Here is a 20,669-nt window from a genome sequence, read left to right as displayed (position 1 = left end):
ATGATCTCGGACAGAGCAGGATGCTCAACAATTGAAAGTGACATTAGGACCCACTTTTTTATACTTTCCATTAGTATAAAATTATACATTTTTCGCATCTCTTTGATCCATATCACATCATCTAAACTCTGACACATCATTTAAATGCCTCGTTGCTGTCAAAGGGGGTGATAGAAGAAAAAATCTAACTCCGTAATTTATCCTTTGTTTACTAACTAGGCGAATATAATAATAAGCCATATTGGGCTGGGCCGGAGCTGGAGCGGCCCAAAACGCTGCCGGCCATCCAACGGTCACAATTAACCTCAACAAGATAATTTTCTCTCGAAGAAATTATCAAAATAGCCTCAAATTAATTTTTTTTTCTGTAATTCAATCCTCTTATGTTTTTATTACAAAGACAGACTCACTTCCAGGTCACGTCAGCACTGTGGCCAGAAAGTAAGTCTATTTTTCTTTAAACACCTTCCTAATTAGTCGGAGTTACTAACCTTGACTAATTTAGACATCAGTAATTAAGAAGGTGTTTAAAGAAAAATAGACTCACTTTCTGACCACGGTGTTGACGTGACCAAGAAGTGAGTCTGTTTCTGTAATAAAAACACAAGAGGGTAGATTTTGAGGGAAAATAAATTTAATTTGGGGCCATTTTGAAAATTTCTTCCCTTTTCTCTCCCAGAGAGAGAGAGAGAGAGAGAGAGGGAGGAGCTCTGCGCTTATCTTTCTCCATGGCGCTACTTCTCAAGCTCCACGCTCCGACCCCTCGCTCCCAAATGCCATTTCTCCTAAAACCGCCGCCCGTTCACTCTCTCGGTCGTCCTCCGTCGTCGGAGCCCCGACCCCAGATGGGACCGCCTTCAGGACGCAGCTCAGGTTGCGGCGGCCGCCGTTCTTGGGCCTGCTTCGCGACGGCAGGAAACAGGTTGGCTCCCTTCAGGCCGGATTTTTCCATTTTTTTTAATTATCAACGAAGCTTGAAATTCACGATGCTCTTAAGGTGTGAGCATCTAGGGTTTTTTGTTGACCTCTCGTGTGAATCCGTTGACCCTCTCGTGTAATATGTCATGATGAACAAAATTTGATTTTTATTTTATGCATAAGGTAGGAATATATGGAGCTTGTATCTAATGATGATATAATGCAAATATCTCTTGGCTAGGTATCACTCCTCGTCATATTGAAATAATTAACTTGCCAAGCTTACACATCTACTGTTATAATTATATCTTGGAGACGCCTAGAATCTTGAAACCTTTGTCGCTGAAAGGGATCAGGACATGGGCATAGAATACATGTCTGTTTTCATATTGAAATGTGAATTGATGAGAAAAGGTGATGCTAGTCGAGGAGGAGGTTTTTAGCGCCTTCTAGGATTGATTGTGTTGTTTGAACGTAAATATTCTTGATTAGCTTTTCGTAATTAATCTAGCATGTAAGCCATACGAGGTCGTCTCTTGAGGAAAGATGAAACGCATCTTCGATGAATGGCAAAGTTTCATCGACTAATTTATAAAATCTATTTCCAACACCACCTCTATTTTTTGTGTAGTGGTTTCTCTTGCTCAGGGGACAAACCCTCATCAATAATTTTAAACTTCTAAATAAATAGGCCAGAGTATCTTGTTTAGAAGTACAAGAGTTTTCATAGCTAATTTCTGATCTGACCATAGTTATTAAGCTAGGAATACATGGTTATTGTTTATATTGCACGAAGTTGTGTGGATGACAAAAAATAAATGAATGAGATATCATCAAATTCATATGTTTAATAGTTAAATTAACCCACATTTCTCATGATCAGGCTAACAAAAATGGTATTCTAGTCCATACACAAATCTGTGCCGATAGGTTTCAGTCAATTAGAACAAACCACATGAATGGTGTGTTTCTAATGGACTGTTTGGTTTGTTTTTGTAAACCCGTTGAAAGTTACTATAGTAAAATTGGAAAAAGAGAAACTTAAGGGCGATTGGGATTTCTTAATCCGCTGTTTTAGTGCAAGCGTGTATAATTGCTGAAATTATGTTGGAGCTCTGTCATGATGAGGAAGTTAGCTTATGTGAAAATGGGAATAAATGAAATTTGTACCTAATAATGATAACTAGTATTAAGGGGAAAAGGCTGAGTTTGTAACTTTTTTATACCAATATGAGCATGCAACATAGAAGCTCTTCCTTCAAATCGGAGTTAAGGTTATTGACATCTATCTTCTTGGCTAGAGTATCACTCCTCCTTAGAGTGTAGTAATTAGCTGCCTAGAGCTGACATCTCTACTATTCTATCATTAAGTACGGGTAACCCATACAATTGATAAATATGAGAACCATGTTGAATTCACCAACTTAACTAAGTTGATGCAAGCGCCTATTGCCGCTGCAACATGCTATGGGTAACACCTCGACCATTATGACACATGTTGAAATTTAGTGGTTTCCGAGACCCACATTAGTTACCACAGAATGAAACTAGATTCGTGCAAGAACTAGAACCAAATGTATTAGATATCGAAGCCAAATATTGACCTAGTAAAAGTCGTCAAAATTGTTGGTAAAATCACTATAGCTACATGAAGTATTGAATATGGTCTAGAAGGCCGGTAACCATATAAGGAAACTTCCATCTGGCGTCTCTGAAGAAAAAGGGGTAAGATTTCCGAGCACAGGATGACTAAATAGGGAGATTAGTGGCATCACTGCCTTAAAGCCGTAGGCAATGAAGTGGAAGGGCTTCTGTTAACAATAACTGAGGAGGAGGGTTTCAATATGCATTCTGATAACATCTTTGTTGTAAACGTAGTATTGGACATAGTTGCTTATTATAGACTGTAAATCAGTCTCTCATTAAAAGTAATGCCAGTCAGGAGCCTTTAGTAACGATGCCATATTCTGGAAGCCATTTTCAAAAGGAAGTAAGAAACGTCACTAGATCAGGGACTCATGGTTACAAATGAAGGTTTAGATGATACGAAGTTAACTCATCAGAAAAGGACTGAGCAATTCAAACTCAGACATTGTATAAAGGTTAGCATTAATTAAGGTTGGTGTCTAGTTTTAGGTTCTTCAGCTTCTTTGCTGATCACCTTGACAATTATGTCTATTACCAATGAGCAACTATGTTCAATACTAATAAGCAAGTATAAACTCTATGTCCTATTACTTGCGTTTCAATACTCAGTTTAGTTAGAAGCAGAATTTATTGACAGCGGATTCCAATAGTGATGACTTTGCTGGACCAATGAGTTTATTATTGTTGCTTTTAATAGCTGTCTTTTTGTTTCTTGTACGTATATATGTACTTGTCAAAAGCCATGTGTAATGCTTATTTCACAAGATCCGTAGTTACACGTTGATGCCTCAATATTACAAATAAATTTTCCTTTTGACAATAATGAATGAACATAGATGATAGATCCCATCAATCTACGTGTATATCTAAAACTGTGGCTTAACATCAAAAGTGTCACTCGACGAACTCGCATCTAAGACCAATCATTATAGTTCGTCAATTGAAACTGTTCCTTTCAAAATTCCATAGTAAATGCAAAACTTGCATCTAAAACCATTTCAAAACCCCCAAATTTTGCATGGGACGTCAGTTTTTCATCCAAAGAGAAACCTTTGAATTTTTAAGCTCTTTTGTGGCTTCTATGCAACTTAGGAAGCTATAATATGATGCGACTCTAGGAATGCTCATCAGGAACTTCCGAGATTTTTGGATGTGGATGTCTTGAATATCTCTCGCTGGTAGAATCTCTTGGTTCGTGAAGGCTTAACCATATCACTGTTAATCAATTAGATGAAGTCGTATTATGACTGTGTCTAACGTTGAATCTTGAATGGTTTTTTATGTTTTATATTTTTGGGTCCTCGAGTATTTCTTTTTGATAGTGTTTGTGTCTTCGGATATTTTATTTGACACAAGGAAACTCTTTCAAAACTCAAGAATAACCAAGCACTAAGTATGAGGACCTTCATTTTTCTAAATAGAAAATGTAAATGTCGATCATGTCTCCACTTTCTGCGTCTTTAGACCCTTTTCTCTCTGAATTCAAACAAAGAAGTAGTTCAACATGTCAGGTAGCATGTAGGAAAAGCGTACGTCCCTTCAACCTCCTCCAGTTCATTCTTTAAATTGAAACAAACTGAAGAGCTCGATGAAGAATCACTTCAGAAACTTTGAGAATCTCTTTGAAGCAAACAACATCCACACATGGTAAACCTCCTATATTGAACTGAGTTTACCCTCCAGGGTTATTCCTGTGCTGTTTTGTCACTTCTGTGGTGCTTTAATCGATCTATTGTTTCTTTCACTGCTGACTGTGAGCCTGGATAAAGGAATAGACTTGTGTTAGGTTATCTGTTATCAATGAAATGAATTCTTATAGATAAAACTATAGTGAGAGTTGACCCCAGATGTTTGAGATAAATTTTCTTTTTGATGCTGTTTATCTTCTTCGTTTTGTTCACCATGACTAATTATCATGGTTGCAGGAGGAAGCTAGAAAAGCATTAGAAATCGCTCTTGGAGAAAAGAAAACAGAGTTTGAGAAATGGAATAAAGAAATTGAAAAGAGGGAGGAGAGAGGTGGTGGAGGTACCTCTGGCGGAGGAGGGTGGTTTGGTGGAGGAGGATGGTTCGGCTGGTTCGGTGGAGATCATTTCTGGGAAGAGTCACAGCAAGCAATCATTACCATTGTCGGCATCATTTCATTGGTAAGAATGTTGATCTTTTTGATATGGTTACTTGCGGTCTTTACCCCCTCTGGCATCGCTATTTTGAACTGTCCTTTAGTTTTATTATTGCAAATAGAGCCCCTACGTGAGGTTTTTTTTTTACTCTCTTGCCCTTGGGGTTCTATTTATCAGAAACATTTCCCCCTTTCTCTAGGGGTAAAAGAGTAATAAAAAAATCCATTCACGGGGTTTATCTGCAAACATAAAAGGGTAATTGCACGTAGCTTCCTCTTCTATTTTTTCAGTTGCACTAAATCCTCTCAACTCATCTACTAGAACTTGGAACCCCTGAATGCCATTTTTAGAAAGGTAAATTGCATGTGACACACCTCTTTCTTATGAATTTAGGGCCTGAGTTCAGGGGGATTTGGTGCAACTAAAGGCCTTGATCAGGGGTGTTTGTAAAATTTACTTAAAATAAAAATTGGAGGGTTGTAAGTTCTAAACGACTCTATACCCAAACTAAAAACCCCTCAACTCATTTACTAGCACTTAGCAACCATGAAATGTCATTTTTAGAAAGATAAATTGCACGTGACATCCCTATTTCTTATGAATTTAAGGCGGCTAAGTGACTTGAGGGAGGTTTGGTGCAAGTAAAGGTATAGATGAGGGGGTTATGTGCAATTTATGCAAAATAAAACTAGAAGGTCTTGTAAGTTCTAAACAGCAACTCTACAGGGGTCTATCCACAAGTGATCCTTCTCTAAAGCCTAGTTTCAAATCTCTACTCAAAACTATATTAATTCCTTGGGTTTCAAAGAGCTAATTCTTCACGATTATAACAGTACCTCTTGCTTGCAAAGGGAGGCGTCATGTTTGCTATAGTCTCCAATTCGATTCTGTTCGTGTTACGAGGTATGAGAAATTGGTTCACATTTGTATTGTCCAAAATCTCCAAACAGAGCTCTCTGTCTGGTTCTAGAGTGGAATCAGTTACAACAGCATACCCTGTAATGATGTCTGCCAAAGAACGAGTTGTGAAAAAATGGGGGATCGATTAAAGAACATCAATAAACTAATTTTGCTTTGGTTATGGAAGGACTGGCCTTTTGGTCATGCATCGCTTGATTTTTTGGATGTCAGTAACTTTCGGGGAATTGGACTGAGTTTCATAGTTCTGCAAGGTTATGTATTTAGTATGCTAAAGAAGTTAGAGAAGCATATGCTTGCTTAATTTTTCGGAGATAACTCAAGGATTAGGAGGTGTGGTTTCTCTGTGTCATGTTTTTTTTTAAATGTTCTGGACGATATCTGTACAATTGATTCATTCATGGAAAAAGAAAATCATGTACTTGAATCTTTATTTATGCAAAAAAAAGTTTGTTAAATCTTTTCAACAATATTTTATTTCCTTTGTGTATTTTATGATGTGCTATTTTTTTTTGATTGCTTTTCAGCAAGACTCTTTACATCCATATTTGGTTCTCTATTGATGGATGCCTAAATGTTTGGCATCTTTGGGTGTATCTTGTCTAGTCCTATGTTATATACATTTTATAAAACAACATTTATAGGGAAAATTGTATAGTTTTGTAAAGGATTATGTGGGATAATTTTTTTTACATATATTTGACTCTGATTGACCTTTAAATTGAAAGTTTAACGTGAGGAGAAAGATGGCGGTATCATCATATTTGGAGCATGGAGAACATAAGAAGTCTATTTGTGCAAAGGAAAAAAGTTGTGATCTCTGTTCTTCTGATTATAGCTCCTGTTATTGTTATTACTATCATCATCTTTCTCTCAAGAAATGTACTACTTCAATTCGGCTTTTGAGTGCATCACTGCGAACTCGGAGCTTTTTGATTAAGATCAGTTTGGTATTGTTTTTTAGGTTGTTTATGCTTATTTTTTCAAGAAGTAGTGAATAATGGTGTTTGGTAAAAGTTTATTTTACATGCTTATTGAAACTGCTCCTATATTTCAGGAGTGCTTTTAGAAGCAGCATAAGGATGTCTTTAAAATCAGCTTTTGCTTTTTGTAGTTGTAATTTCATATTAATCCTTTAGCTTTTGACATTATTATTTTATGTTGGGTACTAACTCAAGCTTCAAGTCGGATGCGGGTTTGAAGGCTAGGTCTAATCCTAGTAGTTTTCTTAGAGGTCAAGTTAACTTGGCGGGCAAGTTAAGATTGTGTTTTTGATTCTTTGTATAGCTTCATGAGAATTATATAGGGTTAGAGATCTATCATGATTATGAGATTGAGTGTCATCATGATTAGGAGTTTGAATCCTATTCTAATTAGGAAGTTAGGTTAGAGATATGATTTTGATTTCCTTGTATATATTCTTCTATTGTTGGGGGAAAAACCAATGAGAGTAGAGAGAAGGAGAGAGACAATATTCTTGTATCTAGGGTTCGCAGAGGGCGTAACCTGATTCAAAAATATTATGCAAGAGATAAGGGTTTCGTAGTCTTTGTCCGTGCAAAAGATTACATCATTAGGAGAGGGTTTTACAGTCTTTGTCTGTTCGAAAGATTGTAAGGAGAGGGCTTCGGAGAGAATATGAGAGTTGATTATGTATGTGAGGTTAAGAGATTGAGAGACGAGAGTTGAGTGGTTCCTCTTGTGGTTCTCCCTGATACATAGTGGATATCTCGTATTGTTGCCCCGTGGACATAGGTCGAAGTTGGTCGACCGAACCACGTAAATCTCGGTGTTATTTCTTCTTGATTGCGGTTGTTTTCTATCTTATTAATTGTGGGTTAGCTTTCGAGTTGCGGAGATCGTTGTACGTGGGGGGACTAAAATTCCCCAACATTTTATATATCTTTAACGTGTTTTGTCTATTTTGATAACTAAATATGTCTATTTTTGTAATTTCCACTTGTAATGATTTTTAGCTACGGTTTTATCAAACGCCACTGCTTTTGGTAGTAGCTTTTGATATATGATTATCAAACAGTTATTTTCAACGGTTTTTATGTATTACTTTTATAAGCTGTTTATATAAACAATTTATTATAAGATCCAACAGTATCAAACTAACCTTAAATCTCTTGGGTTTACATAATGAGCTTATTTATTTACTTACTCTTTTGTGGTTGTGCTTCAAGTTGACCTCAGAAGTACAATTGGAATTGATTTACTTAAATTGTTTAGTTTCCCACTTTGATGCCCTTTGAATAAACATTCTTTGCGGATTCAATGTTTTCGGAGTTGTGTCTGCTGATCAGCAACTAGAGCTGTTGAAGTCCATTATGGCCCTTCACATGACTATACAGCCAAAATGTAAGAACATTATGTATATAAATTATAATTTTTTGACCTCATGTTGTCATTTTATACTGTTAACCTGTTTGGATGAATGTGATGGGATTAGGGGGTGTTTGGTTACATTTCTATAAATTATAGGAAATGTTTTCTATCCCAAATTTGATTTCCTTGTATTTCTTAAAAAAAATTATAGGAAAAGTTTTGAGAAGTTAAAAAGTACAAATTTTCTTATTTTTTGTATTGTGCTTGTTTGGTTCAAAACAAGAAAATGAGAAATAACTTTTGGGAAAATAGCAACATTTCCTATAATTTATAGAAATGTAACCAAACAGCACCAACTTTATAGAAAAGTGAGAACTTTGTAGAAAATAGTTAATGAGTTTTATTATTTAAATAATGAATGCGTCAGATTTCCAAGAGATTTCCTCCCATTTTAGAAGGAAATCAATTTTCATAAAATTTGGTACTTTTGGGCACTTTACAGAAAACATTTCTGTAAATTTTTTTGGAGCCAAACACAGTTTATAAAAATGTATAGAAAACTCTTAATTACATAAATGCCATGCGTCAGTACTTTTGAGAAAACATTTCTCAAAAACAATGCAACCAAACACCCCCTTATTGAATAGCTAGGTTTGAGATTTTATCTGAAACTCCCATTAACTTTAAGATTTTATCGGAAAACTCCCGCAAATTAGGCGGATTTTCTGATAGAATCTAGGTTTTCTAATAAGCCCGAACTTAAGTGGGGTTTGGTTTTCTGATAATTTGAAAGTTCAGGGGTTTTTTTTAATGATTTTTAGCCTTTTTGTTATAGCAATTTCCTCTTGACTACAATTAAGGCTGCGCCACATTGCGCTTAGACACATTTTAGGACCTAAATGCTCAAACTAATATGAAAGGAATCATTCACGCAAATGGGATTTCACCTCGAACCGAAAAAGAGACGATTAAAAAGATAAAAGGATACGAAAGATGCATGAATTGCTGGATTTCTTTATTAACCAAGAAAATTTGCACCTTTAACTCCAGTCTCCTATAACAAGGCTCGACAAGTGTTTCAATCTCTAACCTCTTAACCTTTTTTTTGGTAACGAGGGAACCCCGGTTAGCACTCCAGCGCCCCACTTTTGGGTCTGGCGGAGACCACAGATCGAGTCCCCCGATCCCCCCACAACTGCAAGGAGCTTCGCCCAATTATTCTTAGGGGGCTCATCCCCACGTGCCAGGACCAGCGTGACCTACTTGCACAGGGAGAGCAGTGTGTGGACCAATACGACCCAACCAGACCCCAATCTACCGGCTGGCCTACCAACAGGGTAAAACCCCGGGTCTCCATCCCCACCCTTAAACCAAAGGAGACCAGGTGAATGCGGCGACGGGGATTCGAACTCCCAACCAACAGGGCACGAAGGCCTAGGGAGCGAATCCTCCCCCATGGTGCTGCTGACCGAGAGTCCCACCCGCGGGTGGTTCTAACCTCTTAACCTTGTTTACAACAGAAGAGGACCTTATATTGCGAAATCAAACAATTCTTTCTCACAGCTGTAACTTTCCCTGCTTCGAACAGAGAACAAGTTTTTTTTATCATGATAGAACTCAAATCATATTCAATTACGCAAAAATGACAACATATCAAAGAGGCAATCCGTCAGATACTATCTCGTTACGTAACAAGAACTTAATAGAGACATTGTACTCTCTGTTTATGCTGCATAAATATTAACCAGAAGTAACAATTTTATTCTTTGGAGAATTTATTTTCCTTCATCATTTCTTCTTTTGTAGTTAGAACAATGAACAATGAACAAAGAACAATTCATGTTTTAACCACATGAAAACTTTTGTTAATTAATGCAAGCTTTATCAGAATATCTTGAATATGAATGGAATGTTCTAAAGTCTAAACCATAAAGAAAACAAGAAAAAAACTGAAAATTATCAAGTTTTATCGTAGCACTCTTTCTGTACGCTGCCGTACAAATAAAATTTGATGAAAATTTTTAAAATAAATCCATTCATTTTTTTTTCTAAAAATAGACCCCCTTAAGTTTTATTTATAAAAATAGACTCATTTTGTCTTAATCCGGTTCCTAAATAGTCGGGGTTGTCAATGCCGACTATTTAGTGCATAGAATGTTAGGGTTTAGGGTTATAATTGGGGGTTTACAACCTTCTAAATAGTCGGGGTTGGCAACCCTGACTATTTAGGAACCGAATTAAGATAAAATGAGTCTATTTTTGTAAATAAAATTCAAAATGGTCAAAAAAAAAATATGAATGAGAGTATTTAGAAAATTTCTTCTATAAATTTTTTTCTCAAGTTTTACTTACCAAAGACGGGTCCCCGTTAAGAATCTTTTTGGGTCAATTTCACAAAACCCCCCCCTTCACTCTGGGACATCTCTCTCGACCCCACGACCGACGTTTAAAATTTCACCGGGAGGAGAACTCTCGATCATCGCTGGAGGGGGTACGTTGCCTGTAAATATCAAGTTATCTGCCAAACCGCAGGTAAAAGGTGAAAAGTCAGCTGTGATAACTTCATTCAGGGGGTTTGGCGAGAACCCCCAAAGTTAGAGGGGGTCTTGTGATACGAGAAGCTCAGGGGGTCTCGTGCGAAACTACCCAAACTTCTGGGGCTTTTGTATAACGTTGCTCGATACAAATATATTTTCCCCTGCCCTCGTTGCCCCCGTACCTCGCCGAAAGGACGCACGCCGAATCCCGACCCCGAAAAAAAGACCGATCTTCCCGAACTACCCCTACCGCCTCCACCCAAAGAACCTGGACGCGAGAAGGGCAGCCTCGTAATTTAATCACAACGTCCGGGCCAAATTTGTTCCAGTTATAAATTCACTAATTAGGGCACGCTTCCTCGTTCCTCATCCCTCTCTCTCTCTCTCTCCGGATTCTCCGCTCTGATCCTCAGGTGACTTAAAATTTTTTTTTTCTCGCCAAAAAATCTTTCGATATATTTTCTACCTAATTTTAGATTGATCGAGAGTTTATATATCGCTGTAATTTAATTTCCCAATCAGGAAATTAATGATCTTTCCTAATCAAAAAAGAAGCGTTCTTTGCCTAACCATCTTTTTTTTTTAATTTACTGAAAATGGTTCATTTCCCAGCTTTTTATGCGCGCTGTTGCTTGAAATTTTCCTAATTATATCGCAGTGTTATGAATCGGGGATTATGTATAGTTTCTAAGGCCTTTTTAGAACACAGAACGTGAATTGCTAGCGTCTTTATGGTGGTCTGGATTGCGTTGACTTTTTTTCTTTCTGCTGTCCAAGCTGTTGGATTTAATCTAATAAATCTATTTGTGGGCACATATGATTAATCAATGTGTATTGCTATCTTTCAGGATAACCCATTAAAGTGATCAATTAAGTTGGGTTAATTTGGTATTTAAATAAGTCATGGGGTTATATGTGCAGATACCAGGTTGTAATTGTAATTTATTAAGGGGCTAAATTACAAAAGTACAACATCTATAAATAAGGGGTTATGGTCCCTAACCTAGGGTTACATTCTCTAATTCTCTACACCCCCATCTAGCTAGAGAAATTCGGTTTTAGAGAGAATCCTAAGGTTAGAAGATCCAACACCCAAAATCAAGATCAAGCAATGGATTCAGGTATAAGCTTCCGCTCTCTTTTGATTTTGTTAATCTCTTTGAATTAATCATGGCTATATGGTTTTAGATCTCAAGTTTTATGATGTAGATCTAACATTTAGATCTCAAGTTTTATGATGTAGATCTAACAAGTGCTATCAGAGCCACATTGATTAATTCTTAGGGATTTAAGTTTTATTGGGTTTTTGATCTTAAATCTCTGGTTAAAGATTCAATTTTTGGGTTCGGATGAACAGTAATGTTCTCGGATGAACAGTAACGAATTTTTTTTTGGATGAACAGTAAAGTATTTTTTTGGGATGAACAGTAACTTTTGGGAATTTTTTGGATTTTTCTTTGATTTTTCCTTCAATTTTTTCCAATTTTGGATCTGTTTTGAAAATAAAAATCAAAGGTTTTTTGGGTTTGTCGGCGGCGGTTTCAATTTGAAACCCTAAGGGTTCATGGCGAAAATTAAGGAGGTGGTTACCTCAAACGAACCTCGCGTTTGTTCAATTTTAACCGAGCTTCGCGCTCAACGAACCTCGCGTTCGTTCTAAGGTGAACCTCGCGTTCAACTCAGGTGAGCGTCAAGCTCAATTTTAACGAACCTCGCGTTCGTTCTAAGGTGAACCTCGCGTTCAACTCAGGTGAGCGTCAAGCTCAATTTTTTAACGAACCTCGCGTTCGTACTTCAGACGAACCTCGCGTTCGTACTTCAGAAGAACCTCGTGTTCATACTTCAGACGAACCTCGCGTTTCGAACTTCAGACGAACCTCGCGTTCGTACTTCAGACGAACCTCGCGTTCGTACTTCAGACGAACCTCGCGTTCGTACTTCAGACGAACCTCGCGTTCATTTTTTTTAAAACGAACCTCGCGTTCGTACTTCAGTTGAACCTCGCGTTCATTTTTTTTAACGAACCTCGCGTTCGTTCCTAAGTTGAACCTCGCGTTCTTTTATCAAACGAACCTCGCGTTCGTTCATTTTCAGACGAACCTCGCGTTCGTGCTTAAGTGAGTTTCGTACTCAATACAGTCGAACCTCGCGTTCGAAGTTAAGGGAACTTCGTGTTCATTATGGTTAAGCCTCGGCTTTTCATGGGTCCACTTTGGTATACTTAATTTATTCAATTAAGTTATGGGCCCTAATTAAGCTGTGAGACCCCAATTAAGTTTTTGAAAATTCAGTTGATTTAAAACATCAACTCAATTCCCATGCTAAATGGGACAAACTTCAAGGTTTGGAAAGAGAACATATTAATTGTTCTTGGCTGCATGGATCTTGACTATGCATTAAGAACTGAACAACCCCAACCTCTCAATGCGGATAGCACTCCTGATGCAAAGAAGGAGCATGAGAAGTGGGAGCGTTCAAATCGCATGAGTCTTATGATCATTAAGCGCGGCGTTCCGGAAGCCTTCAGGGGCATAGAATCCGAAGGGATTACTAAGGCTAAAGATTTCCTTGCCGAAATTGAGAAGCGTTTTGCGAAAAACGATAAGGTAGAAACAAGCACGCTTTTAGCTCGCTTGATTTCAATGAAGTATAAGGGCAAAGGAAATATCAGGGAGTACATTATGGAAATGTCTCATATTGCTTCAAAGCTTAAGGCACTTAAACTCGATCTTTGTGACGAGTTATTAGTGCATCTGGTTTTGTTGTCTCTTCCTGCACAGTTTAACCAATTTAAGGTCAGTTATAACTGTCAAAAGGAGAAATGGACTCTAAATGAGCTCATTTCATACTGTGTGCAAGAAGAAGACAGGTTGAAGCAAGATAAGACAGAAAGTGCTCATTTGGCCTATGCCTCTAAGGATAAGGGCAAGAAAAGGAAGAATGATAAGGAAGCTGCTAAGGGTCCAGTTGAGAAGAAACAACATAAGGATAATCAGGGTTGTTTCTTCTGTAAGAAGCCTGGACATGTAAAGAAGGACTGTACAAAATATCACGCCTGGCGTGATAATAAGGGTACGTTCCTTGCTTTGGTCTGTTCTGAGGTTAATTTAGCTTCAGTACCTAGAAACACTTGGTGGTTAGACTCTGGTGCTACTACTCACATAAGTGTTTCTATGCAGGGTTGCCTGAGCTACCGAAAGCCAAGTGATGTTGAAAGACACATCTTTGTGGGCGACGGACAATCGGTAGATGTGGAAGCAATTGGGCACTTTAGGTTGTTGTTAGGAACTGGTTATTATTTGGATTTAAAAGATACTTTTGTAGTACCGTCTTTTAGACGGAATTTGGTTTCTGTTTCTGTATTGGACAAATCAGGTTATTCTTGTTCATTTGGAAACAGTCAATTCAGTTTATCTTTTAATTCAAATGTTGTGGGAACCGGTTACTTGAGTATTTATGACAACCTATATTTGCTTGATACAATTGCTTCTTACAATGAATCCTTGCATGTGGAATCACGTGGTACTAAGCGTAAATTAAATAAGGAAAATTCGGCGACATTATGGCATAAGCGCTTAGGTCATATCTCAAAAGGTAGAGTTGAGCGTCTTGTGTCTGATGGCATTTTGGATTCCCTTGATTTTTCGGACTTCGACGTATGTGTTGAATGTATCAAGGGAAAACAGACCAAAGTGAAGAGATTAGGTGCCAACAGATCTTCGGATGTCTTAGAATTGATACATACGGATATTTGTGGGCCATTCCCTACGGAATCCTGGAATGGTCAACAATATTTTATATCATTCATAGACGATTACTCACGTTATGGGCACCTATATCTTATTCATGAAAAATCTGAGTCTCTGGACATGTTCAAAGCCTATAAAGCTGAAGTTGAGAATCAACTCAACAGAAGAATTAAAACCGTCAGATCTGATCGTGGTGGTGAGTACTACGGTAGATATGATGGTTCAGGTGAACAACGTCCAGGACCATTTGCTAGATACCTAGAGGAATGCGGTATCGTCCCACAGTACACTATGCCGGGTTCACCTAGCATGAATGGTGTAGCTGAAAGACGAAACAGGACTCTTAAGGATATGGTAAGAAGTATGATTGCTCATTCTTCTTTACCAGAGTCACTCTGGGGAGAAGCACTTAAGACAGCAGCTTACATTCTGAATAGAGTACCAAGTAAAGCAGTTGCTAAAACACCTTATGAGCTTTGGACTGGTCGAAAGCCCAGTTTAAAGCATTTACATATTTGGGGATGTCCAGCTGAGGCAAGGCCTTATAGGCCAAATGAAAAGAAATTGGACTCCAAAACAGTTAGCAGCTACTTTATTGGGTACCCTGATCGCTCTAGGGGCTATAAGTTTTATGATCCCACTATAAGGAATATTTTTGAGACGGGAACAGCAACATTCTTTGAGGATGTTGAGTTTGGGGGGAGAAATAAGGTTAGAGACATTAGTTTTGAGGAGGAATTGGCTTCAGATCCAATCCATACAGTTACTTTTGACAATATTCAGGTTCCTATACCTGTTGTTGCTCAAGAAGTAAATCCGGAACCTCAAGATGATAATGTTGAACAACTCCCTGTTCCAGAAGAACAAACTCAACAACCTCAAGAACCAGTGCCATTAAGGAGATCCACGAGAGAAAGGAGAAATGCTATTCCGGATGATTATATTGTATTTCTCCAAGAACATGAGGAAAGTAGTGGAATGTTAGAAGATGATCCAATCAACTTCTCTCAGGCCATGAAAAGTTCTAACTCTCAACAGTGGATTGATGCCATGAATGAAGAGTATAAGTCTATGCAAGACAATAAGGTTTGGGAACTTGTCCCATTGCCAGAAGGTGCAAAACCAATTGGTTGTAAATGGATTTTTAAAACCAAGCGGGATGCAAACGGTAATGTGGAGAGGTATAAGGCGCGTCTTGTGGCTAAAGGCTATACTCAAAAGGAAGGCATTGATTATACAGAGACTTTCTCTCCGGTTTCATCGAAAGACTCTTTCAGAATAATCATGGCACTTGTTGCTCATTATGATCTTGAGTTACATCAGATGGATGTTAAGACTGCATTTCTCAATGGAGACATTGATGAGATGATTTATATGGTGCAACCAGAAAACTTTGTGTCAGGAGACCCAAAGAATATGGTTTGCAAATTAAGGAAATCCATCTATGGACTCAAGCAAGCTCCTCGTCAATGGTATCATAAGTTTCAACAAATAGTTATCTCGTTCGGTTTTGAGATGAACATTGTTGATGACTGTGTATATCACAAGTTCAGTGGGAGTAAGTATATTTTTCTGGTTCTGTATGTGGATGACATCTTGCTTGCCACTAATGATATAGGCATGTTGCACGAAACCAAGAGATTTCTATCAAAGAATTTTGAGATGAAAGATCTTGGGGACGCCTCTTTTATATTAGGGATCCAGATACATCGAGATCGCTCTCGGGGTATTCTTGGATTATCACAAAAGAGCTATATCGATAAGGTACTTAAAAGGTTTGGCATGCAAGATTGCAGACCAGGTGACACCCCTGTTGCTAAAGGAGACAAGTTTAGTCTCAATCAGTGCCCTAAAGGTAACCTTGAAATTCAGGAAATGCAGAAGATTCCTTATGCTTCGGCTGTAGGAAGTCTAATGTATGCTCAGGTATGTACGCGTCCGGATATTGCGTACATTGTTGGGATGTTAGGCAGATACTTAAGCAACCCTGGTATGGATCATTGGATAGCAGTCAAAAGGGTTATGAGGTATCTTCAGAAAACAAAAGATTACATGCTCACATACAGAAAATCAGAGAAATTAGAGGTCATTGGGTATTCGGACTCTGATTTTGCTGGATGCCAAGATAGCAGGAAGTCTACATCAGGCTACATTTATATGTTAGCAGGAGGAGCTATATCATGGAAAAGTGTCAAACAAACACTAGTAGCTTCCTCCACTATGGCAGCAGAATTTGTAGCTTGCTATGAGGCATCCAATCAGGGAATATGGCTGCGAAATTTTGTCACGGGACTGCGCATTTTGGAAAATGTTGAAAGACCACTAAGGTTATATTGTGACAATAAATCTGCAGTAATGTATTCCAATAACAACAGGAGCTCAACTAAGTCAAAACATATTGACATTAAGTTCCTGGTTGTGAAAGAAAGGGTACAGAGTGGACAGATATCCATAGAGCACATTGGGACAAACTCCATGTTAGCTGATCCTCTTACTAAGGGATTGCCACCTAAGGTCTTTCATGAGCATACTGCTCATATGGGTGTGGTATTATTTGAGGATATTATGTTTTAGTGGGAGTTTGTATTTGTGGTGCTTTATGTTTGTTTGTATTGTCTGATCAGAATAAAGTTTTCAGTTAAGACACTCTGTTACATTATGTTTGGTTTTGACCTCACTAAGGAGGACCAGTTGAAAATAGACATGTACTGATCACATTGCATGTAATTTTCATGCTGCACATCCATGATTGATCTATGTCATTTGATTGTATTGGTATATGTGACCATTGATGGGTCGAGTCACGATAAATGTGACGAAGGCCGCTTTGATCCTATATTGATATAGTCAATGGACGAGATTGTTCGAAAATACCCTTTTCAGTGATATTTTTGAGCTCATAAGGTTATACACAGTTTAAGGAATCATATGGTGCCCAAGTGGGAGATTGTTGGATTTAATCTAATAAATCTATTTGTGGGCACATATGATTAATCAATGTGTATTGCTATCTTTCAGGATAACCCATTAAAGTGATCAATTAAGTTGGGTTAATTTGGTATTTAAATAAGTCATGGGGTCATATGTGCAGATACCAGGTTGTAATTGTAATTTATTGAGGGGCTAAATTACAAAAGTACAACATCTATAAATAAGGGGTTATGGTCCCTAACCTAGGGTTACATTCTCTAATTCTCTACACCCCCATCTAGCTAGAGAAATTCGGTTTTAGAGAGAACCCTAAGGTTAGAAGATCCAACACCCAAAATCAAGATCAAGCAATGGATTCAGGTATAAGCTTCCGCTCTCTTTTGATTTTGTTAATCTCTTTGAATTAATCATGGCTATATGGTTTTAGATCTCAAGTTTTATGATGTAGATCTAACATTTAGATCTCAAGTTTTATGATGTAGATCTAACACAAGCCAGAGAAGTTCATGTTGGGTATCAACTCAAACTCCGAGTTAGTATAGTGTTTTTAATTCTTTGTAGAACTTCATGAGAATTAGATAGGGTTAGAGATCTATCATGATTAGGAGTTTGGGTTCCGTCATAATTAGGAGTTTGAATCTTATTCTAATTAGGAAGTTAGGCTTGAGACAGAGTTTTGGTTTCCCCTATATATGTCCTTCTATTGTTAGAGGAAAAACGAAGAAGAAGAAGTGTAGAGAGAAATAGAGAGGGAGTTTGGTAGTCTTTGTCCGTGCAAAAGATTGTAATTTGGAGGTGATAGTGGATTGATTTTGATCTCGTGGTTTTTCCCAGTCGATGGTTTTTCACGTTAAATCATGTGTGATTTTATTTGCTGCGTTTGGTGGGTTTTCAGGGTTTTTTTCGAGATCTAAAAATCCCTATAGTTCATTAGCTAATTTTTGGATTTTGAGCCCGCTAGTGGTGGTTCCACCCCCATCTCATTTGCATTGATTTAAGGTCTCGTGGTTCTTGATTCATCCACGATGAACTGATTTTAATTGGATCACGCTCTCCTTCCTTTCTAGTACGCATCAGGCTCAATTTCTTGGGGGCGCAAAAAAGCTATTGTTTGTTTTAGAGGTATTGTAATCAAACACAGAGAAGAAAGATGGATTTTGAGGGGGGACTTCGGTTACGGGCAAGGAGTTTTGATTTCTTTTGTTGTATTTTCTGAAGGAGATTGATCCTCCTTTTATATAGGGGCTAAACCCACTGTCTCCACCAGCCTCATATCCACCCTTGAGATATATTCTCTTAACAAACCCACGTTCAAATTTTCCACGATTTTCTCTAATGAGAATCGTTGATTTGGTCATATTTCACTGAGTCAAGATAACATCAGCCTCGGCCTCTACTATTATGCGTTTTCTCCCTCTTTCTCCCCCTTTCAAAATTTTTATCAGTTGACAACCTGAAGCGTGTCCAAGAATTTTGAATCCGCCATAAAACCCTTGAAAGTTTTAATGGGCTTGGCTATGTTTGCTGAAGTTTCCTTTGGATTCTGTTGATGCACACTAGTTTTAGCAGCACAGTTTTCTCTTTTCTCATAGAAGACAAACGGAAAAGAATTATTAGCGTGGATCATTTTGTTCCTCATTTTATTGGAGTCTGAGTGAAGGTCAGGGTTCCTGCTAAATCTCCAAAGAGCAAGCCTGCCCTTTTGCATGCGACCAAAACAACTGGAGACCATTTGCACCTTCCGCAAGTTTCTCTTCACAACTTGATTTGCTTCTCCAGTTTTTTGCAAAATTTTTCTTCTGTGGTCTAAAATGACCGAATCATGAAATTGACATATACCTGACGTGTATTCTTATATTTTCCTATGCAAATAGTTCTGAGATTTCACAGATGATAACATATATTGCTTTTTTTCCCTCATCAGGCATCAACTATGTCAACCGCTACCCTCTCAACACCCAGCGCAATCAAATGCAGCGTCAAAACCCACGCCCCTTCCCCCGCCCTGCTCAAGTCCCCGTCGTCCCTCAGCTTCTTGAAGAGCACATCCAAAGCATTCGGCCTCAAGACCTCGAACTCCTTCAAGACAGCCGCCATGGCCACTTACACGGTGAAGCTCATCGGGCCAGAAGGCGACGAGCATGAGTTTGAGGCCCCCGACGATGCTTATATCCTCGACTCGGCCGAGACCGCAGGGGTGGAGCTCCCATATTCCTGCAGAGCCGGTGCGTGCTCGACCTGCGCTGGCTTCAAGGTCTCTGGTTCGGTCGATCAGTCTGATGGGTCGTTTCTCGACGACGAGCAGATGGAGAAGGGGTACGTGCTTACTTGTGTCTCGTATCCTACTTCGGATTGCGTGATTCATACTCACAAGGAAAGCGAGCTCTACTAGTCCGCTGCATCTGTCTGTGGACCTGTGGAACTTATTTCAGTGAGCTTGTTTTTTTTTTTTCGCAATGAATGTTTTGTGGAGGTTGTAACTGAAAGGTTGGTTGTTGTCTTTTGAATAATTTGCGAACGTACCAGGAATTGTACTTGGATTTCCCCGAGCCCATCTGAATGTGTTGGATCATCGGTGGAAATGAACAAGTATGGTGCTGTATTTCCATTTAAAAATTTAAAAAAATACGGTCAAGCTTTTGTTGTGATATTTTTTTTTTCAATTTGAGTTGTATATTTTCATATATGTTTTGAGCAGTGCTGCTTACTCAATGTGCCACGAGCTTATGTTTTCAAGAACAAGATGTCGATATGTTAGTAATTTAGTTTTTATTAATTTGAATAGGTATTGCATTTAGGAAGTCCATCAGTGTTTTTATTCCTTTATTATGCATTGAGATTTGAGATATACATCAATGCTGACTTTGAGAGTTTTGTCTCGATGTGTATCACATGCTAGTACAAATCTCAATTCAATATCAATGGATAGAAAAAATTTGTGTACTAAAGGCTCCTTTCTACTTTAACTTCACAAGAGCTATACTCTAAATCCATGATGTTGAATGATTGTAACAACTTTTTATGTCACGTCAGTGAAACTATGTTATGTTAATTGGCGAAAAACGTTAAGAGGTAATTGATGATCCAGTTTGTCTTCAATTGCATGACCAGTCATCTAAGCAATTAAAACATATATATAAAACATGCGATTAGAGATAAATACGATGACGGGTGATATAGTTAACCCAAACTATCCCATAGTGATGTTTATTTTCTATTTATCCTTAATTTAGGATAGAATTTCAAGAAACCAAGTGGGATCACACATCACACGTCTTGGCTTGCCAATGTTTGCGGTCATAATATCTGAGTTCTTGTCCCTTGTTTGATCTCAGAGATATTTTGAGTTTTAGCAAGAAGTGCTCATTTCGTAGGGTAAGTGTCTAAATACAACCTGCATACTTCTTCAAATAATAATGGAGCGTAGAAGTAATACTAGATGGATCATTAAAATAAATTTCCCCCAGTTTGGGAGTTTCTTTTATACAATAACTAGTTTAGTGAGATATTGGAGA

At 38.1% G+C, this 20,669-nt stretch overlaps 2 protein-coding genes across 2 annotated transcripts; both read left to right on the top strand.

Annotated features, from left to right (window-relative positions):
• On the top strand, window positions 1-6,076 carry LOC109826875. Its single transcript, XM_020393891.1, has 4 exons — window positions 1-37; window positions 747-922; window positions 4,491-4,712; window positions 5,522-6,076. Exons 1-4 carry the CDS (start codon window positions 1-3, stop codon window positions 5,735-5,737), a joined length of 651 nt encoding a protein of 216 aa, XP_020249480.1. The 3' UTR covers window positions 5,738-6,076.
• Window positions 10,743-19,804, top strand: LOC109825981 (ferredoxin, root R-B2-like). Its single transcript, XM_020392913.1, has 2 exons — window positions 10,743-10,887; window positions 19,079-19,804. Exon 2 carries the CDS (start codon window positions 19,088-19,090, stop codon window positions 19,544-19,546), a length of 459 nt encoding a protein of 152 aa, XP_020248502.1. The 5' UTR covers window positions 10,743-10,887; window positions 19,079-19,087; the 3' UTR covers window positions 19,547-19,804.

The sequence above is a fragment of the Asparagus officinalis genome, chromosome 10 (genome assembly GCF_001876935.1).
Source record: "Asparagus officinalis chromosome 10, Aspof.V1, whole genome shotgun sequence".
In the NCBI taxonomy this organism is placed as follows: domain Eukaryota; kingdom Viridiplantae; phylum Streptophyta; class Magnoliopsida; order Asparagales; family Asparagaceae; genus Asparagus; species Asparagus officinalis.
Note: the sequence above shows the minus strand (reverse complement) of the source record. Positions and strands in the feature narration are given on the sequence as shown.